Here is a 20276-nt window from a genome sequence, read left to right as displayed (position 1 = left end):
CCTCCTCTGTTATAGCAGCAACTTCAGCTTTCACTTCAGCTTTCATCTAGTAGAGAAGATTATTATGTACTCAAATAGTTTCCTTTCTAGAAAACTGCAACTCTACCTTTCAGAAATCTCATCATTTTACTTATAAACAGTCAGTCATTCCTGGATCAGTGCTTGGCCCCAACAGGGGTGTTCTTCAAGATCACTATAATATTCAGAGCTGAATGATACAAGCAAATAAGTCAGAATGCCCTTACATATAAAAGGCATAAGAACTACCAGGGAAGACACACTACTCTAAAATGATGTGTGCATGTATTGATTGGCACTGGGAACAAGTACTTCCTAATGCTTAGCAGTTCAGACTTCCCACGTAGGCATTCAGTGGTACGCATTAGAAAATAAACTGGTGGAGGTTGCAGCCTCCACTCACTGCAAGCATCCAGGAAGCTATTCCAGGGAGGCTGGGTATTGAGATTCCCTTAGAAATATACAGCTTTATAAAATTGTTGATACACCCTCCCACCCTACCCCATTTCTTTGCAATCAGCCCTGAGAAGCCTAAGGAGACTTTTTAAAACATCCTAAACTTTCTTGTAGGGCTTGTCATATGGGAAATTTTGTCCTGAAGGAAAAAAACATTCTTTGAATTGGCAGCCAAAAATGCAACAAACTTTTTCCTTGTAGCACCTTTCAGCAAAGACTCTCAAAGTGTTTTATGAAGATGGTAAAAACTTGTGCCTATTATACCTATTGGGGAAGAGAGAGAAGTGCAGAGTAGTTCCAGCTTGTTCAAGGGCAGATAGTGGCAGCAGGGAAATGAACTCGACACCCAGTGCTCTGTTCTAACCACTATTATGGTGTCTTATGCTTAGAGGTATTGGCTTCCGTGAACAGCTAGAGTCTAACTTGATTTTTAAGTGTGTGAATGAAGAACACAGAAATAAATTCCCCTTGTGCGTGACTGAATTTGTATTGCCATTGGCAGTCCACTCTTATGGTTCATGTACATTAAATCTAAGGTGTAAACTTGACTTAATACAGCAGCTGCTAGTGGTATTGTATATAAGACACAATAAGCAAACTAAGGGTCTAGGTTGTTAATACTGTGCCTTCTAGTTTTGGAACTTACTGTGTTAGCCATTGCAGATAAGGAATATCCTAGTGATTATGCATATCATTCTGAGTACTCCTTGGCAGTTGGCCAGTGTCACTTAGCAGTTGCTTCCAAGGAATTTGTTAACTGGCCTTGCTTGTCACAGGATGCCATCATCTACACTCCTTGATGATAAGAAGGAAAAAGAAGAAGGTTAAAAAGAGAGGGTTTGAAGGTTAGAATAAGCTGCTGATCTAAATGTTTATTTCTATTAATATTTGTGTGACTAGTTCTGTTTAGTAATTCTGAAGCATTACTCCAACTCCCTATAACAAACTTGCTGCTGTTGGTAAAGTTCACTTGAAACTCACTTCCCTTCCTGCTCCTTTTGCAGTCAACTGAGCAAGGGAGATGCTCGTGCACACTGGGACACAAGAAGAAGCTTACTAGCCAAAGGCACTATCTGCTCTCAAAATATCCAGCTCAGCTGCAGGAGCATGTGTCCTGGACCACTAATAAGCACATCCCCACACCAAGTAGCACGTAGCTTTCTGTTGAGTAACCAGGGGGAAGAGAATAGCTTTTAGAGGGAGTAACTAGGGAGAGAAGCAGTGAACCAGAGCAAAAACGAACCAAAAGAAAGGGGGAAAAGGTTGGGAGGGGAGAGTGAAGAATGAATGGACAGAATCTGTTTTTGGACACTGCATGATGGGACATGAGATGGGCAGGATCAGAGCTCCCACAGTGAAGGGTTCAGAACCTCTGCTCTAAGATCTGTGTGTGTCTTCTGTACCTGGTATGTAAGCTGTGTTTCCAAAAAATTGTAAAAATTATTTGGGTTTTTGTTTGAGATGTTCTGTACACTGGCTTTCAAATTATGCTTTTAAAGGTGACTTAACTGAATTGGTCTCAAATTTCTCAACATTATGTGCATCCTGCTTCTTTCCTAAGTGTGCTTCTGCTTTTCTATTAAATACAATACAGTACCCTGCCTTGTGAAAGTGTGTTAAATGTATACCAAAATAGCACAAATTTTCTTGGTTGAAAAATGTAGTTTATCAAAGCTCCTGCACAGACAGCAAATAATGCTTCTGAAATCCTGTTCCTTTCTGTGGTATCTTTTGTGAATAATTTGTAGAGGTAGAGAACAAACCTGTGTTTCTGAAAGTCTCTTTTGGGGAGGAGTGTAATATTTCACGTCTCATTGGTCTAAAGCAGGGGTCGGCAACCTTTCAGAAGTGGTGTGCCGAGTCTTCATTTATTCACTCTAATTTAAGGTTTTGTGTGCCAGTCATACATTTTAATGTTTTTAGAAGGTCTCTTTCTAGAAGTCTATAATATATAACTAAACTATTGTTGTATGTAAAGTAAATAAGGTTTTTAAAATGTTTAAGAAGCTTCATTTAAAATTAAATTAAAATACAGAGCCTCCCGGACCGGCCAGGACCTGGGCAGTGTGAGTGCCACTGAAAATCAGCTCGCGTCCCGCCTTCGGCACACGTGCCATAGGTTGCCTACCCCTGGTCTAAAGCATTAGAGAATCACTGTAACCTAAACTGCAGTTTGTTCACTGTAGTGCACCAAAATAATTTGGGACTCTTTATTTTCACTGTAAAAGGAGCCTCATTATATCCAAGTTCCTCCTTATCTCCCCCACCCTCCAGCTCTTCACTGAGTTTGCAGTGGTTACATGGGGTCTGGTTTGGATTAACTTGATTCCTCTTGCTGAAATCCAACCCCAGCTGTTCTTTTACAATTTATATGTAACAGTTTAAGCTTGATGAGTGTGTTTTTAAACAGACTTAAGTATTCTTTTAACACCCCACTGAGATGAATGACAGAAAGTAAACCTCTGAGTTTTCATCCTTTACTGCTATAGACACACAAACACAGAGGTGTAGTAATACTCAGTAGGAAGACTGTCTTCATCTTTGTATCTAGAGGACTAGAAAACTCTATGGTTGTAGGAAAACCAAAAAGAAAAGCTACGATTCTGCAGAGCACAGAAAAGTAAAGTCTTACCTCCTTTATAGGCCTCTTCCCTCAAAATATGTTATCCTCAGATTGGATTTTGTGTGCCAAACAGCATTTCTCTAGTTATTTAGTGTATTTCCAAGCTTTCCTTACTGGCATAAAGAGATTATAGCAGATTTTGAGGAAGTATTACAAGAATAATATATCCATTGAAAAATGTGTGGTTAGATTGTATGACATTTTCAGTACTTTTGCCTCTGCCCTGTTATGGTACAGAGTTATAAATCAAGACCATGAAATGGCAGTAATCTGTGTGGAACTAACCTTTCATATTGTTATGATTGCCTTCTCCAGGTGATTCACCGCTGGGTGCCTTGCAGCAGAGATCCAGGGAGTAGGTCCCACATAGATAAAACCATCCTGCTGGTCCAGATTGAAGACAAATATGTTGCTGTGGTTGAAACTGGAGTCCTAGAACTTGGGGCTGAAGTGTGAGCCACACTGATAATTAAACTTCCCCTCCTCCAAGGATTCAGAAGAGAGGAGGAATCAGGAGAGGATGCTCCCAGGGCATGAAACTTTAGTCGAGTTATAGGACAGGACTTAAAAACAGGGGGCTTGTAGAAGGCCCTTCTCCAAAATAAAGACGTGTAAGAGCTGGGTTTTTTAAGTTGTTAGCTGCTGAGGAAACATTTGCATGAAGGGTAAAGATTTGTTGAGACATCGTTTTTGTTTTGAAACTTTGTTTTATGCATTGTGTATTGCTCTAAATCAACAAACTTCAGTTCTAAAATAGGAGCGCCTCATATTTTTCTATTGCTTTGCCAAAAATTGCCATGTTTTGTCACAGAGCATGTGGCGTCCATTCACCTTATTCAAAGAAAGTGACTAGCATACAAACCTTTGGTTCAGTGTAAAGCCATATAGAGGTTTGATGTATGGCGAGAGACTGAACAGACATATAGATTATCTTCTTCCTTGTGAGCTAAAATCTTTAATGAGAGAACTGCACTAATTTTTTACAGCAATGCACTAAAATATCTGAGATTGCTCAGAACATTTATTTATATATAAATAAAATATCATTATTTAAATTGCCTTTGGGATTAACCCCCCTCCCTCTCCATATACATGTTGACGGTAAAAGCTGTGCCAGGGATTCTGTTTGGTTCAACAGTCTGTATTTCCTATCAGTGCATTGCATCCTTTTCAGAATAAATGGCAGAATACCAAATATCTAGTAATGTACCTGAAAATCCCCATAACTGTATCAAAGGCTATTTTGGTTGTGGTGCACAACCACATCAATCATCTGTACAACATATTCAGCTTTAAAGTGGGTCCCAATGCACTAATTTGCATCCTTTGTCTCCCTTAGATAGTCCTGACTTCTCTGCTCCTTTACACATGGAGCTAACTCAGTTATACTGACAGCTCTTCTCTGGAAAAGGCACTTGATTTTTGAGGGAGGTAAAGGTGAATCTTAGTCCATGATCCATGTCTATTTTCTGAGACCTTGAAGGTTTTCAGATTCAATCCAGTTAAACAAGTGAGGGTTTGTTTTTGTTTTTTAAGGAATTATAGAGGAGGCACAGCCCTAAACTGTTGTATCAATTTTACCATCTCACCTTTCCTTTCCCTCTAGTCTTCATTCTTTTCTATGACTTGAATTTTATTTTCAATGATTATATATTCTATGTAACTGTAATTTGAGTATTTATAACTGTGAAGTTCAGTTATTCATGTGTTACATATCCTAGGTTTTATCGTGTTTTTTTTAAATATGTTATTCAGGGAAACAAGTAACTCAAATTTACCATGGGGGTGTGAGGAGAAAACTTCAGTTTAGAATTAAGTTGCAGCTCCTCTGACTTGATTCTCTTAATCCATGAGAAAAATGTACATGTTGTGATTGTTTCCTGTCTCTGATCTGGAATTATGCTCAGTTCTGCAGAGAACTTCACACAGTCCTAGCTTTTGAGAGCAGCCATCTTCTCTCCCCCATCATTACCTCTTCTTCCTAGGTAGTATAACTGGGGGAGACTTTTAGCAGATTGCAGGGGATGTGTTGCAATTATTTCTCTGTCAGCACTGAAATCTAGTCCTTTATATACTTATGTAAGAGTAAATATACAAGGGGTAAGGAAAATGTAGGAAGCAAATGCCTACTGCAAAGCATTGTTGATATTCTGACTCAAGTTACTATATGCTTTTAGCTATGAAAAAGTAGCCTTTTCTATGCCTAGTGTCTGGTCAGTTATGAATCCTATTCCTAGTGCACTGTTGTAGGGCTTTGCTTATGTTGTATACTATGCAAAGCTTGTACACTTTATGTACTGTGCATTTTACAATTGCATATTACTGTACAGTTTATACATATGCAGTATTTAATCTTTGCATAAATGCACAGTTCTGAATCTACCACCTTAGAAATCATTTTTCTGTTCCAAACACCTTACCAAATGTGCACATGATAGTGTGGTTACATTTATCTCCTAGTTATCTGAAAACATAGTGAAGTAGCTGACTTCATTGGCAGTTTTGTAGCTTTGCTGTCATGAGTGATGAAAATTTCTGTTAGCGTTGAAGCCATTTTGAATGAAGGTTTGTACTTTTATGCCCTTTCTCTGCTGACAATTACAAGATCCATTTCTTTTATCAGTTGGAATATTGTTTCACAAAGACTAACGAATGAGCATCCTCTCTAGGGACAGACCCTAATTTTGGTATTCATACAAGGGTTCTTTACTGTTCTAATGCCTTGAGAGAATCAGATGCTTAAAAAGTAAAGTAAATACATATATCCCATTATAAAAACATCACAACTTGGATGAAGCACCTCTTCAGATATGGTTTTTATGTGCAATCTCTGTTACTCTCTTTTGGGCAAGAGAATGAATTTCTCCCAGCAACAAGTCCATTCCTAATAATATGCTTGGAGGACATATAAAAATCCTACAGTAACACTTTATTATTCGAAGTTAAATTTAAAGGTAAAGTTTAGAAAAATCAAGGCATGTCTTAAACAGTAAATATGACTTGTGGATCTCTCTTTTAAATCTTAAGGTTTCCAATGTGTTGACATTTGAAGACCGATTGTAATGTGGTTAGTTAACAGGTTAATAGCTTCTGCTGAAAGCTTTATTAGTAAGTCTGTGTGAAGTCATTCAGATAGTTTGTATTTCACCAACACCAAAACTGCTTGTAAATCCTAATAATTTACTATTAACTGTTTTCAGATATGCTCACTAAAAATCAGCCAATTGCAATTTTACCCTTCCATACAGCTTTTAAAAACTAGCTTTTTCACCTTCCAATATTCCTGTTACTTGGTTATAACCTTAAATTATCTCAATTATTTTATGCTGGATTGTCTATTAATTTGTATAAAATTAGTGGGCTCTTGATTTCATGATGGACAAAACCTACCCAAATTCTTCTAACTCCAAATATGTTAGGTCAGCCCGTGCTCCAGCAAGATTTATTTTAAATTGATAGCTATGCTTTCATTTTTGTGGTGGTGTAATCATTAGGAGTTAATACTGAGGCATAAGAATTTTTTATTTTTGGGGGGCAGTGGAAGCACTGAATATTCTCACATTGTTGTCCTACCAGACTGGAGCGTCATGGCTGTAGAACAGAGTTCTTAAACTTTCTCAATCCAACATGGAAACTTCAGCCTTGTAGAAAGGTGGTGGCAGGGTTTCACTCCTATCCTCTGGCAGCATTGTGTGTTGCTGGTATTTTGCTGTATTAACATTCCAGTTAAGACTAGCTTTGTAGCCTCCAGGAATATGGATCCACATCTACTTTGTTTCTGTAAGTAGATTTCTCTAAGTACATACATCTATAGATACATACATTAAGGGCTTACTGCTGAGCTAAAATGAATATTTAAGTACAGAAATACACTGAATGTCTGTACTAAGCAGATTGCAGGGGCTTTCAGCAGCAAATCACAATTAAAGTTAACTTAAATTCCCCCTCTCCCACACTAGCTACCTGTGAAATCTTTTGATACTTCCTGGTTTTGCTAATGACATCCCAGAATGCATATGACCACCACTGATACCTGATTTTTTTATGCAGTTCATGGTATCTGTGATGTCACGGAGTGATGGATTAATTCTGGGATCTCTCTTGCAAACCAGGAAGTGCCAGAGGATTTCACAATGGGGTTGGGGAAGGAAGGATTTTTAAAAAGGTAAATAGTTGAATGGCCCTATATCCTGTTTAGTGGGGCACTTGGCACATTTCTGACCTTGACTCAATTTTCATATTAGCTCTTTGCAGTTCATCTCCAGTCCTTCCTCTACCCCAGCCTGCTTTCTGTGAGATGGTGATCTTTTAGGGCAGACCCTAGGTGAATAATGAACTGAAAATTCAGAATAGATATGCTGTGGTATTAGTGCCCTTGGCAGTTTGTGGCAGATGCCCTAAAAGTTTTGCCTTGGGGAATAATATCCAACTGTGAATCACTTCACTGATACCACATCCAAGAGACTAAATGACCCAGTGGTGTAGATACATAACTTATACTTTTTGAAGACCTTTATTAATAGAGAATGGACTCTCCCTCCACAAACTGGAGTAGAACAACTTGGATTTCTTATAATAATCATTCAAAATATATAAGTAACTCATATTGGACATCTGGTTAAACCACCATAGGTTTTATGTAGCTAATTTTATTAAGGGGATTTTATACCTATTATATAGGCTTCAACGCTTCTTGTTTTCTGGCATTACTCAGTACATGATAGCCTGATGTTGTTCACTCAGTGAAGCTAGACAGTGTAAGAAATTAGTTGTATTTATGTGCCTTAATAAAACAATGGTTACATAACACCTTGGTGGGAACTACAGTACATTACTTGTTTCACCTCAGTGTTGTATACGTATATTTCCAAGAAAAATGATGTAAGATGGCTGCTCCAAAAGACTTCAGGAGTATATGTACATCACTCAGTCACAAACATTTGAATACAAGCAATCGAATAATTTCTGGTGTACAGTTTGAATATATAACCTCTGGTAAATTCAATCATCCCGTGACTTTGATAGACAGACATCATAGAGCTGAATGTTAACTTGTTCCATAAGACCCTAAGTAGGCCTGACAATGAGCTGCTGATTAGAAAATTGAGGGAGGAGGGGAATAAAACATAGACGGGGAGAGTGGGTTGAGTTTTGAATGGGCTATGAAAAATACACATTGCCTCTACCAGCATATGGATATCTTGCCAGGGATAGGGATACATGTACTTGCGTGTGTCTGTAAGCGTGTATGTGTCTGCGTGTGTGTTATTGAAAACCGCCTGTAAATATTGTAGTTGTTTAAAATGGAAAAAGCAGAGATTTTTTTGCAATGTGTTGTATTAAAAAGGACAGTATTGACAGTGAAGAAACACTGAGAAATAAAATTTTCTTTTTTCATTTGTGCTGTTCTCATTTATTGCATTTTCACTTCATCTTCCATGGGATGCCAACTTTGCAAATGACTATAAAGAACCATTTTTTATACCTCAGTATAGCACTCAGTTCCCCATTTATTATGAATAAGGCTCCATGGAGGTCATGGAGCTCACGGATTTTGTGACTTCCCATGACTTCTGCAGTGGCCTGTGCAGCTGACCTGGGGGCCACTTGAGCAGCTCTTGGGACAGTTTGGGGCCTCCTACCCCCCAGCAGCAGGAGTTTGGGTGGTGAGGGCTCAGGGCTGGGGATTAGGGTGCAGGGTGGTGCTTACCTGGGGGTGGGGGGAACTCCCCTTTCTCAGCTCCTAGTTCCACGTGCTGCCTCTGCCTGCAGGCACTGCCCCCGTAGCTCCCATTGGCCATGGTTCCCAGCCAATGGGAGCTACAGAACCGCGGTTTGGGGCAGAGCAGATACTGCATGTGGAGCTAGGAGCTGGAGGTCACCACTTCCCAGGAGTTGGGTAGGGAACTTGCCCTGCCCTCCCCCCCAAGTTTTAGTCAGGGGTATATAGTAAAAGTCATGGTTAGGTCATAGGCCATCACCTGTCCATGACTTTTACAAAAAATACCCATGACTAAAATGTAGCCTTCATTCTGAAGGAACCCCTGGTATATTAAACTGAGTTCCCTTACTCTGCACTAGGCATTGACACATTTAGATGTTACCTATTCATTAATACAAGCGTTGCCCCAACCATTTCTGCTTCATAGTTATATTTATAGTATGTCACTTAAAATCCTGCCCATCAGCATTGTATCTGAGCATTGTATCTGTATATTATGGACATCAAATCTGTTAACTAATATTAACCAAATGTAGGCATTACCCCTTAACTCAAGAATAATTCCACTCTCCTTTGCCACAAGACACTAGTGCTAAATCTAGGCTTCTTTACTAATAGATTTATACAGTCCCCTAAAGCTAAAAATGTCTCACCAAGAGGGAAGGCCCTTTCAGTAACTATTAAGTTTGTGTACCTATAACTGATTTCAGTAGGTGAAGATGAGAGTAACTCAGGAGGATGTTAGCAGCAGCTATTAAAGTCAGACATTTTAAAATCCGTGGGTCCAGATAACCTGGATCCAAGAGTTGTAAAAGACCTATCTGGACTTGACTTTTTGAAAAGTCTTTGAACACTGGGAAGTTCTAGAGGACAATTTTTAAAAGAGAGTAAATGTGATGACTACAGCAATTGACCTTTAGCTTGCCATTGATCTCAGACAAAATGATGGAATGGCTTACATGGGACTTGATTAATATAATAAAAACCATGGGTTTATGTACAATAGATTTTATCAAACTATCTTTTTTGATGAGATTACAAGATTGGTTGACAAAGGTGATAATGTTGATGTAATATACTTACACAGAAACTAGAACAATACAAAATCAACCTGGCACACATTACATGGGTTTAAAATTGGCACAAAGAGGCCGGGGGCAAGGAGGGGGAGGAGTAAGAGGGTAGGTCACTGATACAGAGCAACCTAGATCACTTAGTAAACTGGGTGCAGGCAATCAATATGTTTTAAAACAGCTAAATGTAAAGTCATACCTGTAGGAACAAAGAATGTAGGCTATACTTACAGGATGGGAGCCTCTATTCTGGGAAGCTGCTGCCTGAACTTCAAAAGAGATGCTGAAACGCTGGAGAGAGTTCAGAGAAAAGCCATGAGAACAGAACATAGGAATGGCCATACTGGGTCAGACCAAAGGTCCATCTAGCCCCATACCCTGTCTTCTGACAGTGGCCAATGCCCCAGAGGGAATGAGCAGAACAGCTAATCATCAAGTGATCCATCCCCTGTCGCCCATTCCCAGCTTCTGGCAAACAGAGGCTAAGGACACCGTCCCAGCCCATCCTGGCTAATTGCCATCCATGGACCTTTTAATCCTTTTATAGTCTTGGCCTTCACAACATTCTCTGGCAAAGAGTTCCACAGGTTGACTGTGCATTGTGTGAAGAAATACTTCCTTTTGTTTGTTTTAAAACTGCTGCCTATTAGTTTAATTGCTGACCACCTAGTTCTTGTGTTAATAAAAGTAAATAACACTTATTTACTTTCCCCACACTAGTCATGATTTTATAGACCTCTATCATATCCCCTCCCTTAGTCATTGTTGCTTTTCCAAGCTGAAAAGTCCCAATCTTAATTGTTCCTCATATGGAAGCTATTCCTTAATAATTTTTGTTGCCCTTTTCTGAAGCTTTTCCAATTCCAATGTCTTTTTTGAGATAGGGTGACCACATCTGCACGCAGTATTTAAGATGTGGGTGTACTGTGGATTTATATAGAGGCAATATGATACTTTGTCTTATTATCTATCCCTTTCTTAATGATTCCCAACATTCTGCGCTTTTTTGACTGCTGCTGCACATTGAGGGGATGTTTTCAGAGAACTAGCCACAATGACTCCAAGATCTTTCTTGAGTGGTAACAGTTAATTTAGATTCCATCATTTTATATGTATAGCTAGGATTATGTTTTCCAATGTGCATTACTTTCCATTTATCAACATTGAATTTAATCTGCCATGAGAATGATTGAAGGATTGGAAAACATGCCTTATAGTGACAGACTTTAGGGACACTACTAGAAGAAGAATCCATTATCTGTCCAGTCACCCCCTCCCCCCAATGCTGATGCATCAGCATTTTGCCAAACCCAACTTTTCCAGGAGCCTTTTAACTGCAAATGAAACCTGACTAGTCCTTGTTGATCACCGAACTTGTCTAATCCTATTCACCTTCCCTTGCACAGGTAAAGATTTAAAAATTAGAAACCTGCCAGCAGATGGCGGCATCTATACATCCCATATAGGAGAGGGATTTCTCTTACAGCTGGCTGTCTGCTGAGGGTGCCAATTTAAATTATATGCAATGTCTACTTTTATAGCCAATGCACCTATCTTACCTCAACAGATTCACCTGCTTTGCTTTCTTTTTTCCAACCTTCACTGCACTGTGTATACTAGGGGAGCTAGTTGTGAAAACCTTACTCTTTATGCTGGAGCAGAGAAGGAGGTGAGATGTGAGGGCTCTGTGGAATAGGGGCCAATAACCATGTGATTAATGCAGACTGGCTGACCCAACTTGTCTGAAAGGAGGCTTCAGGATAAACACTATTCTTTTTAATCGGCGTAAATAACATTCTTGGTATGAAGAAATAGAAGAGGCCGAATAACTTTTTTGGTGTGTGCAAAGCCCAGGCATGAAGGGAATTATTAAAAATGCAATCTTTACATATATTTGGTAAAGTTGCTTTTCTGCTTGTTTATATGTTGTATCCAGGAATTAGACGGTGCCACTTTAATTTCCATCCCCAATCAGACTATACAGACTGCTAAAATAAGCAGTAAAGTTAAGTGTTCACGTTTAATTTGCCATCATTAGGCTTCAGGATTAATCACCTATTTGAGATGAGTTTGGCTATTTACGTCCATCAGAGCTTTGGCTTCAGGCTGTCTGCTCATTCTCAATGCTGCACTAGGATCACAAAGGGCCACTGAAGAAATCCCCATACATCTGGAAACCAGCTCAAGCCATCCCTGACTACTGGTATGTTCACATATAGACTCATCCAAACACTTCTTAACTGAAGTTACCCTCATGATCATTGGTGATGTTCTGGGTAGGCACATCTAACACACACTCTCCCCACCCCTGCTTCTTCCTTTCCCTTTTTATCTGTTCGTAACAGCCAATAATAGTCAATCTGGTGTCCTCAATATTATGTGGGATGAGTTGAGTGGCTGTAAAACTTCTCATAGCAAGACAGATCAATTTGTTTTGCATAATCTAGATATGCTCTTAAATTTAAAAAAAATCCATAATGCAACACAGTCCATGTCAAAGAGGTGCCAACAAATAATTATATATAGTCTTGTGTTAGAGCAGCAAAAATCAAGGTACTTCTAGAGAACTAGTTTAAGCCATGAACATTTAAGAGTGGAGGAAGAAAGGATAGGACTGGATGACTTGGTGATGATAAAGAGGTATGAGCTGGCAGTAACCAAATATAGTTCCATCTAATGGTTTGTGTAGGAACTTGCTTTGTCTTCAACAAACAAGCAAACGTGTTGGTAGTCTCAGCAGAGAAGCCAAGGATTGAGAGTGAACAACTCTAACCTCTTTTTGGGTCTCTCCAAAACAAAAAAAGGTGACTGTTTGTTTAGAGGGAACCTCCACTGCCTGTGCTGTACTTACTCTGTGCCATGAGTGCCTCAAAGTATAGCTGAGTAACCATGTATTTATCATCTCCCACTATGTCTACAAGTCCCTTGATGTTTTCTGAGCAATACTTTCCTTACTCTCCTCCTGCAATAATCCTGCAGCGTCCTGGTATGCAGACACTTGCAAAGTCCCAGTTAGTGCACAGCTCAAGATTCACAGATTCCAAGGCCAGAAGAGCATTGTGATCATCTAGTATGATCTCCTGTATAACAAAGGCCATAGAACTTCCCCACAATAATCCCTAGATCAGAGCTTTTAGAAAAGCTTCCAGTCTTGATTTTTAAAATTGCCAGCAATGGAGAATCTACCATGAGCCTTGGTAAATTGTTCCAATGGTTAATTATCCTTACTGTTAAAAATGTACATGTTATTTCCACTCTAAATTTGTCTAGCTTCAATTTCCAGCCACTGGATCGTGTTATACCTTTCTCTGCTAGACTGAAGAGCCCATAATCACGTATTTGTTCCCCATGTAGGTACGTATAGACTATAATCAAGTCACCCCGTAACCTTCTCTTTGTTAAGCTATAGCGCTAGAGCTCTTTGAGTTTGTCACTATAAGGCAGGTTATCTAATCCTTTAATGATTCTCATGGCTCTTCTCTGAATCCTCTCTAGATTATCAACATCCGTGTCAAGGTTCCTTCCCCACTCTGAACTTTAGGGTACAGATATGGGGACCTGCATGGACACTTCTAAGCTTAATTACCAGCTTAGATCTGGTATCGCTGCCACCATCCAGATCCCTCCGTCTGGAACTCCCCCTTTCCTCCCAAAACCTTCCCCTCCCAGGGTAGCCTTGAGAGACTTTTTCACCAAGTTCCTGGTGAACACCGATCCAACCCCTTGGATCTTAACACAAGGAGAATTTAACCATCCCCCCTCCTTTCCCCCACCAATTCCTGGTGAGTCCAGATCCAATCCCCTTGGATCTAAAAACAAGGAAAAATCAATCAGGTATTAAGAAAAAGGCTTTTAATTAAAGAAAAGAAAGGTAAAAGAAAACCCTCTGGGAGAGATTAGCATACCAGCTACTCTCTCAGACAACAAATTCAAAACACAGAGGATGTTCCCCTGGGCACAAATTTAGTTACACAAAAATACCCAAATACCCAATTTTGATAATTCCCTTAATGATACCAAGACAAGTTACAAAGAAAATAAACATAACCCTATTTATCCCTTTCTAAAACTTACTACTCTGATAAGAGGCTGGTTCCTTGATCTTTTTCACTCCGGCTGAAACTGAGACTCTAAACAAAGGAAAGCTGCCCTCCTTCCTTTTTAAACATCTTGTTCCCCCATTGGTTCCTCTGGTCAGGTGTCAGCTAGGCTAGGTGAACTTCTTAACCCTTTACAGGTAAAAGAGGCATTAACCCTTAACTATCTGTTTATGACAATCCTCCTTGAATTGTTAGCATTGGAACTGGACACAGTCTTCCTGTGCTAAATACAGAAATAAAATAACCTCTCTACTCCTACTCAAGATTCTTTTATTTATGCATCAAATGGTTGTGTTAGCTCTTTCTGACACACCACCACATGGGGAACTCATGTTCAGCCAATTATCCACCACCACCCGTAAGGCATTTGCAAAGCCCCTCCTTCCCAGGATAGAATCCCCCTCCTGTAAATATGACTGTGGTGGGGTATACAAAGGATACACTGGACAACAAGGGTTTAAGGAGCTGTTCTGGGATCAGGCAGCTCTGCCCCACCACGCATAATGCATGCACAGACTAGAGGAGGTCTCTAAAAGAGAAGCAGAGCAGCTCACTTATTGGTAGACTAGGGAAGCAAACAGATTTTTGGCTCTCAGCTCTCGAGGAAAGGGCTGACTGAAGTAGGAGCTTCCCAGGCAGCTGTTGCCCAATGGTTGCTCCCTGATGGAAGGGGGTGCCGGGTTCTCACACTCCTTCATAGGGAATCATTCCCCTCTATTTCCTGTTAACTCAGTTTATTTGCATTAATTTCCCTTGTTGTTTGTTGATGGATTATTTTTTAAATAAACCTATTTAAAATTAAATTTGAAATTGATAGTCTAAATTCAGGCTTACATTTATTATCAGCTACTAAAATAATTCAAATGAAATACAAGAAATAATATTAAGCACTACACTTTGCTGCCAAACTGAAACCACTGAACTAGTGGAAGTCACTGGCTAAGGACCAGGACCAGAGTTTGCTGAAGTGCTAAAATACTTTTTGACAGCAGTAGCTTTTTCTGCCAGTGCAGAAAGAATATTTGCTCTTCAGTTTATTCAACTAGTTCCGTTGAAGGACTAGTTCATTCAAAGTTAAGGAGCCATTTGGGAGTTGAAAAAGCAGGAAAGCTTGTTTTCTTCGGATCTATGGAATAAAAACTAGGTGTGAGGGGATGAGATCTACTATTTCTAGACTCTGTAAGGGCATGGTGACCAGAACAATCAGTTCAATTCAGTAACTACAGATAATATTGTCCTTTGTTTAATGAGTCAGTTAGTTTATCAAAACATGTTTTGCATTTAAAACTTTTTTCTTATGTAACCAGCAAAGTCAACACAGTTCTATTTAATAAACACAAATAAAATGCTGTTTTTGTGCATTTTTACTTGAACTGGAATTTCCATCCAAACAGAGCTTGACAACAAATCACAAGTAAAAATGTAAGATACGTAATATGTAAATTGCTTAAATAAATGTATATAGATATAGAGTATCCTCCAGGTTAGCAAAAAGAAGCACCAAAGTTACTGTAAAAGCTATATTTAGTTACAAATTAATATGTTTTAATGGTTACCAGCCAATGGGAATCAACCTTTCTTTAGGAAAATAACTAAAAAATACAAAGGCAAAACGATTAAAATAAATTATTTAAATCAAGTTTTCCTGCTTGCTGATTTAAATCAAGATTAAAATTGGTGAGTTCAATCATTTTGATTTAAATCAATCCACCTTGCTGGGAACCAGAGTTATATTTTTAAAAAAAAATCCAAGCAGCTTCTTTCATGTAATGTGTCCCATATACTGCGATGTATTTTCATTCTACACGGCTTCTTACTTCTCATTAAGGAAAACAAGACAGTCTATTAAGTAAAATCTCCATGAGAGCACTGGGTCTCTCTCCTCAGTAAGACACACTTAGTAACACTGAGAATAAAATGGCTGCTGTCGTTGCACACAGGCAGAGTTCTTAGAAATGTGAAGGTACAATACACAGAAAAAGGCATTACTGTTTCACAGCCGCATTAGCCACTTCCAATCCCCTCCTTGCAGACAAAATATTTCTTCATACAACTGATATTCAGAATTCTCTCCCTCACATGTGCAAACACACACGTCCTTAAAATCACAGGGAAAAGACTGTTGTCAATAAAAAGAGAAACACTTTTTTTAAAAGGACAATTTGCAGTCTTGTCAATCTGGCACATTTTACAAGCTATTTTAAGGGGATGAAGGAGAGAGAGTCTGAAATTAAATTCTCCATGAACAGAAATTACTCCAGTCCCCTTCCTCCTTCACCATAGAAACCTCAGGGTTTTGGAGGAAACTTATTCCTCTCCTCCCCCACCCCAAGCAATGTAATTGCCATGGTACATTAACTTTTTTTCTGTTGTTCAGTTCAGATTTACCAGAGCTTTGAGTGATTAGCCCTTATTGTTACCTACACCCACTGAGAGGAAGCCTAATACAGTCTAAATGTTTCTCACTGTCTGAGTGTTGTTGCACATTAATTCAGTTGTGAAGAAAGCAAGATTCTTAGCAGCTCATCCCAATGTGAATTATAAGACAGCAGATCTCTTTGGAAGAGCAAGCACTCTGATGTATTAGAAGCAATTACAAAATTGTGTCACTTTTAGTTGGATACTGTTTGTTATAACGGTGCATTTTGTTCTATCAAAACATCTTGTTCTCATCTACCCAAGAGGCAACTGTTCCTCCCCTAGGGCTAAACTGAATCTAGTCCAACTGTTTCAGGCACTAACTATTTCTGTCATTACTCTAAACTTTCTGGACTGGCTAGAGTTAACAGCCAGAGCCTTTTATTATGTTGATTGCTTTGGGTCATAGGTGTTAATGGAAAAACATCCTACTGTCTATGCCTCAGTTTTCTCCATCAATAAAATGGAGGTGCAAAGTGCTTCGGCATCCATGGATGAAAAGAGCTATGTAAGTGCTAAATATGTTATGTTGTTGTTATTTGCGGTTTTATATCCCTGGGGAAGTAGGCTGTGTATCCAGCTGCTCTGTTGTTGGACCTTGAGAATGTCTGATTAAGATTGGATGGGTGGTATGTAAATAGTTAATATTAGTTGGTCAATGTCTAGAATAATTGCTTTAATAAAAAGAGATGTGATACTGGAGGGAACATACCCTCTTCTAGTATCCCACCTACTTTCCAAGACATTTGGATGTTTGTCACATATAAGGCCAACTTGTCCAGTTTTCATTATACTTGCTATCACAGGGGTAGGCAACCTATGGCACGCGTGCCAAAGGCGGCATGCAAGGTGATTTTCAGTGGCCCTCACACTGCCTGGGTCCTGGCCACTGGTCTGCGGGGCTCTGCATTTTAATTTAATTTTAAATGATGCTTCTTAAACATTTTAAAAACCTTATTTACTTTACATACAACAATAGTTTAGTTATATATTATAGACTTAAAGAAAGAGATGTTCTTAAAATGTTAAAATGTATTACTGGCACCACTGATGAGCTGCCAAAATATTAACAACCGGTGCCCTCCTGCTCACCCCATGAAGGGGTCATGCCCCACCACCACCCCGGGACTCTTGCCCCATCCAACCCCCCATGTTCCTTGACAGCCCCCCCCCAGGACCCCTGCCCCATCCACCCCACTTCCCTGTCCCCTGACTGCCCCCTGCTGCCCCATCCAACCCTTCCTCTCATTCCTGATGGCCCCCCCAGAACCCCTGCCCCATCCAACCACCCCTTCTCTCTGTCCCTTGACTGCCCCCGGAAACCCTTCCCCTGACTGCCCCCCGCTGCCCCATCCAACCCCTGCTCCTTCCTGACTGCCCCCCTGGGACCCTTGCCCCCATTCAATCCCCCTGTTCCCTGCCCTCTGACCGTCCCAACCCTAATCCACCCCCACAACTCCCCATCCCTCTATCCAACACCCCCTCCCTGCTTCCTGCCCCCTTACCATGCTGCCTGGAGGTGGGGGCCGGGCTGGGGCTGCAGGCCGGAGCCGCTCAGATGAGGCCGGGCTGGGACACTCGGCCGGGGCCGGGGTTGGGACCAGAGCCACTCGGGTGGAGCCAGGGTGCTCGGCTGGGGCTAGAGCTGGGCCTCCCAGCTGGCCGGGCCCGGGGGCCAGGCTGGAGCTGCACCGCCCAGCTGGCCGCAGTCAGGGCCGGATCCGTGCCGCCTGGCTGGCCACGGTCGGGGCTGGGCCTGGGCCAGAGCCGCGCCGCCTGGGGATGGGGTCAGGGGCCAGGCCGGAGCCATGTGACACCTGGAGCCCTCCTCACGCCCTTGCTCCCCTGCCCCAGCTCACCTGTGGGAAGCCGCTGCTTCCTTCTCAGCCCTCCCAGGCTTCCCACACGAACAGCTGATTCCCGCGAAGCCGGGGAGGGGGAGGAGAAGCCGGGGGAGCGTTCAAGGGAGGCGGCAGAGGCGGAGTGAGGTGAGCTGGGGCCAGGGGAAGGGCAGGGAGCTGCTGGAGCTTTTGTTAAATTTAAAAGCCCTTTTTGAACCGGTTGTCCCTTGTGGGACAACCGGTTCTAAAAAGGCTTCTAAATTTAACAACTGGTTCCCGCAAACCGGTGGGAACTGGCTCCAGCTCACCACTGACTGGCACACAAAACCTTAAATTAGAGTGGATAAATGAAGACTCGGCACACCACTTCTGAAAGGTTGCCGACCCCTGTGCTATCACTTCTCTAAATTTTAAGGTTATTATCTAAGTGAATCTTACTACTGGTTCGTAATTTTCCTTCGGTGTCCACTGGGATGTGCCAGGTAATATGCCTCAGAAATACTGACTGAGGATCCTTGAGCTATATCTGTACTTGAAATGTTTCCCTGGAAATGAGTGCTTAGAAAAAGCTGCTTCCTGTGTCTGTTCTTTCTGTCTTGACACACATCAGTCTGCATTTTCTGTCAGTAGCCCCCAAGGATTGCCCAACTGCCCACTTCAGAGAACTCGAGGTTTGGAAATGTTTTCTGGTATCTTGAAATACTGCTTGCTTGTTTCCTTGCATAAGTGACATTTTCTATTGTGCTCTCTGAGAGTGATAAAGGAAACTTGCAGTGGTTTTTAAGTCAAATGGAGCAGGTTGGAGATTCACTCAGGGGAGTGGTTGGCAGGTGCAACCAACAAGGTAAAAATTCTTCTGCTTCTTATGGAAAACAGACACTTGAGGTTGCCTCTTACAATAGGTAACAGGAGAGACAAAAGATCTGAAATCTAGTAGGCGTAGTTACACTTAGTGAATAAGCCTAATAATTTTTGCATTCCAAACACTTGATGTGGCCTCATTTGTGCTTCTCCATCTGACCATACCACGTGTTCTTCACATCCCTGAGCAAGAAAGCTGCAGTGCTGTAAAGTGCCAGTGTAGACAAGCCCTCAGACTTTCTTCTCATGAGACCTTTTCTACCAATTGTCTGAGGGCTTGGCTACACTTGAAAGTTGCAGCGCTGGGAGTTACAGTGCTGGTCGTGCAGCTGTGCAGGGCCAGCGCTGGTGTGTGGCCACACTCTCAGCTACCAGCGCTGGTGTGTGGCCACATGTACAGCGCTGTTGGGAGTGCTGCATTATGGGCAGCTATCCCAGCATTCAAGTGGCAACAACGTGCTTTTCAAAAGGGGGTGGAGGGTGGTGTACTGTGACAGGGAGCGGGGAAGATAGAGAGAGTGGATTTTTTGAGCCAACACTGTGTGTTAGCTTCCTGGATTTAAAAATCACAAAATGTTCGCGAGCCCTTAGTCTTAACTCTTAATTGCAAACAGCCTGCCTCCAACACTCACTCTCTGTGGTGTACTGTGACAGGGAGCGGGGAAGATAGAGAGAGTGGATTTTTGGAGCCAACACTGTGTGTTAGCTTCCCTGGATTGAAAAATCACAAAATGTTCGCGAACCCTTAGTCTTAATTGCAAACAGCCTGCATCCAACGCTGTTTCTCTGTCAAGCAAACTGCTTGCCTCTCATTTGATCGTTCACAGCCAGGTACAGATAGCTCCTGTTTGCTGTGATCAGTGTTTGTTTTTTAGATAAGCAGTTCAACGGAGCTCCGATCGGAGTTCACAACAAAACAAAGAGAGGCTGCATAACAAAACAAAGGAAGTAATTTAGTTAAAAGCATTCTGGGATATCTCCTTATTCCCTGGAGGCCAATAAAAGCGCTGGTGTGTGTCCACACTTGATGAGCAGCGCTGGATCACCAGCGCTGCAATCGCTACACCCCAACCTGGCCAGGTGTACAGCCAGCGCTGCAGCCAGGGAGTTGCAGCGCTGGATGTGCCTTGCAGGTGTGGACGGTTACTAATTGCAGCGCTGGAA

The 20276-nt window shown here is 41.2% G+C and overlaps 1 protein-coding gene and 1 long non-coding RNA gene across 8 annotated transcripts in view; one reads left to right on the top strand and one right to left on the bottom strand.

Moving 5' to 3' along the window:
• The window catches only part of PCNX1 (pecanex 1), a 131283-nt gene extending 122789 nt beyond the window's left edge, over positions 1-8494 (top strand). Inside the window, exon 36 of the mRNA XM_045014974.1 lies at positions 3413-8494. Within this exon, the coding sequence (XP_044870909.1) occupies positions 3413-3553 (141 nt within the window). The 3' untranslated portion in view covers positions 3554-8494. The remainder of the gene's footprint in view (positions 1-3412) is intronic.
• LOC123369404 overlaps positions 1-20276 on the bottom strand; it is a 154158-nt gene that overhangs the window by 3983 nt on the left and 129899 nt on the right. The window contains exons 1-4 of one of the 7 annotated variants that reach the window (XR_006579025.1): positions 10092-10152; positions 3383-3478; positions 3107-3210; positions 1121-1269 (exon numbers count right to left, since the gene is read on the bottom strand). This is a non-coding gene — a long non-coding RNA (uncharacterized LOC123369404). Of the gene's footprint in view, positions 1-1120; positions 1270-3106; positions 3211-3382; positions 3482-10091; positions 10153-20276 lie in introns of those variants that run through there. The other 6 variants (XR_006579027.1, XR_006579031.1, XR_006579032.1 and 3 more) reach the window with 6 other exon arrangements.

Source organism: Mauremys mutica, chromosome 4 (genome assembly GCF_020497125.1).
Source record: "Mauremys mutica isolate MM-2020 ecotype Southern chromosome 4, ASM2049712v1, whole genome shotgun sequence".
NCBI classification, from domain to species: domain Eukaryota; kingdom Metazoa; phylum Chordata; order Testudines; family Geoemydidae; genus Mauremys; species Mauremys mutica.
This window is presented reverse-complemented; position numbering and strand designations above follow the sequence as displayed.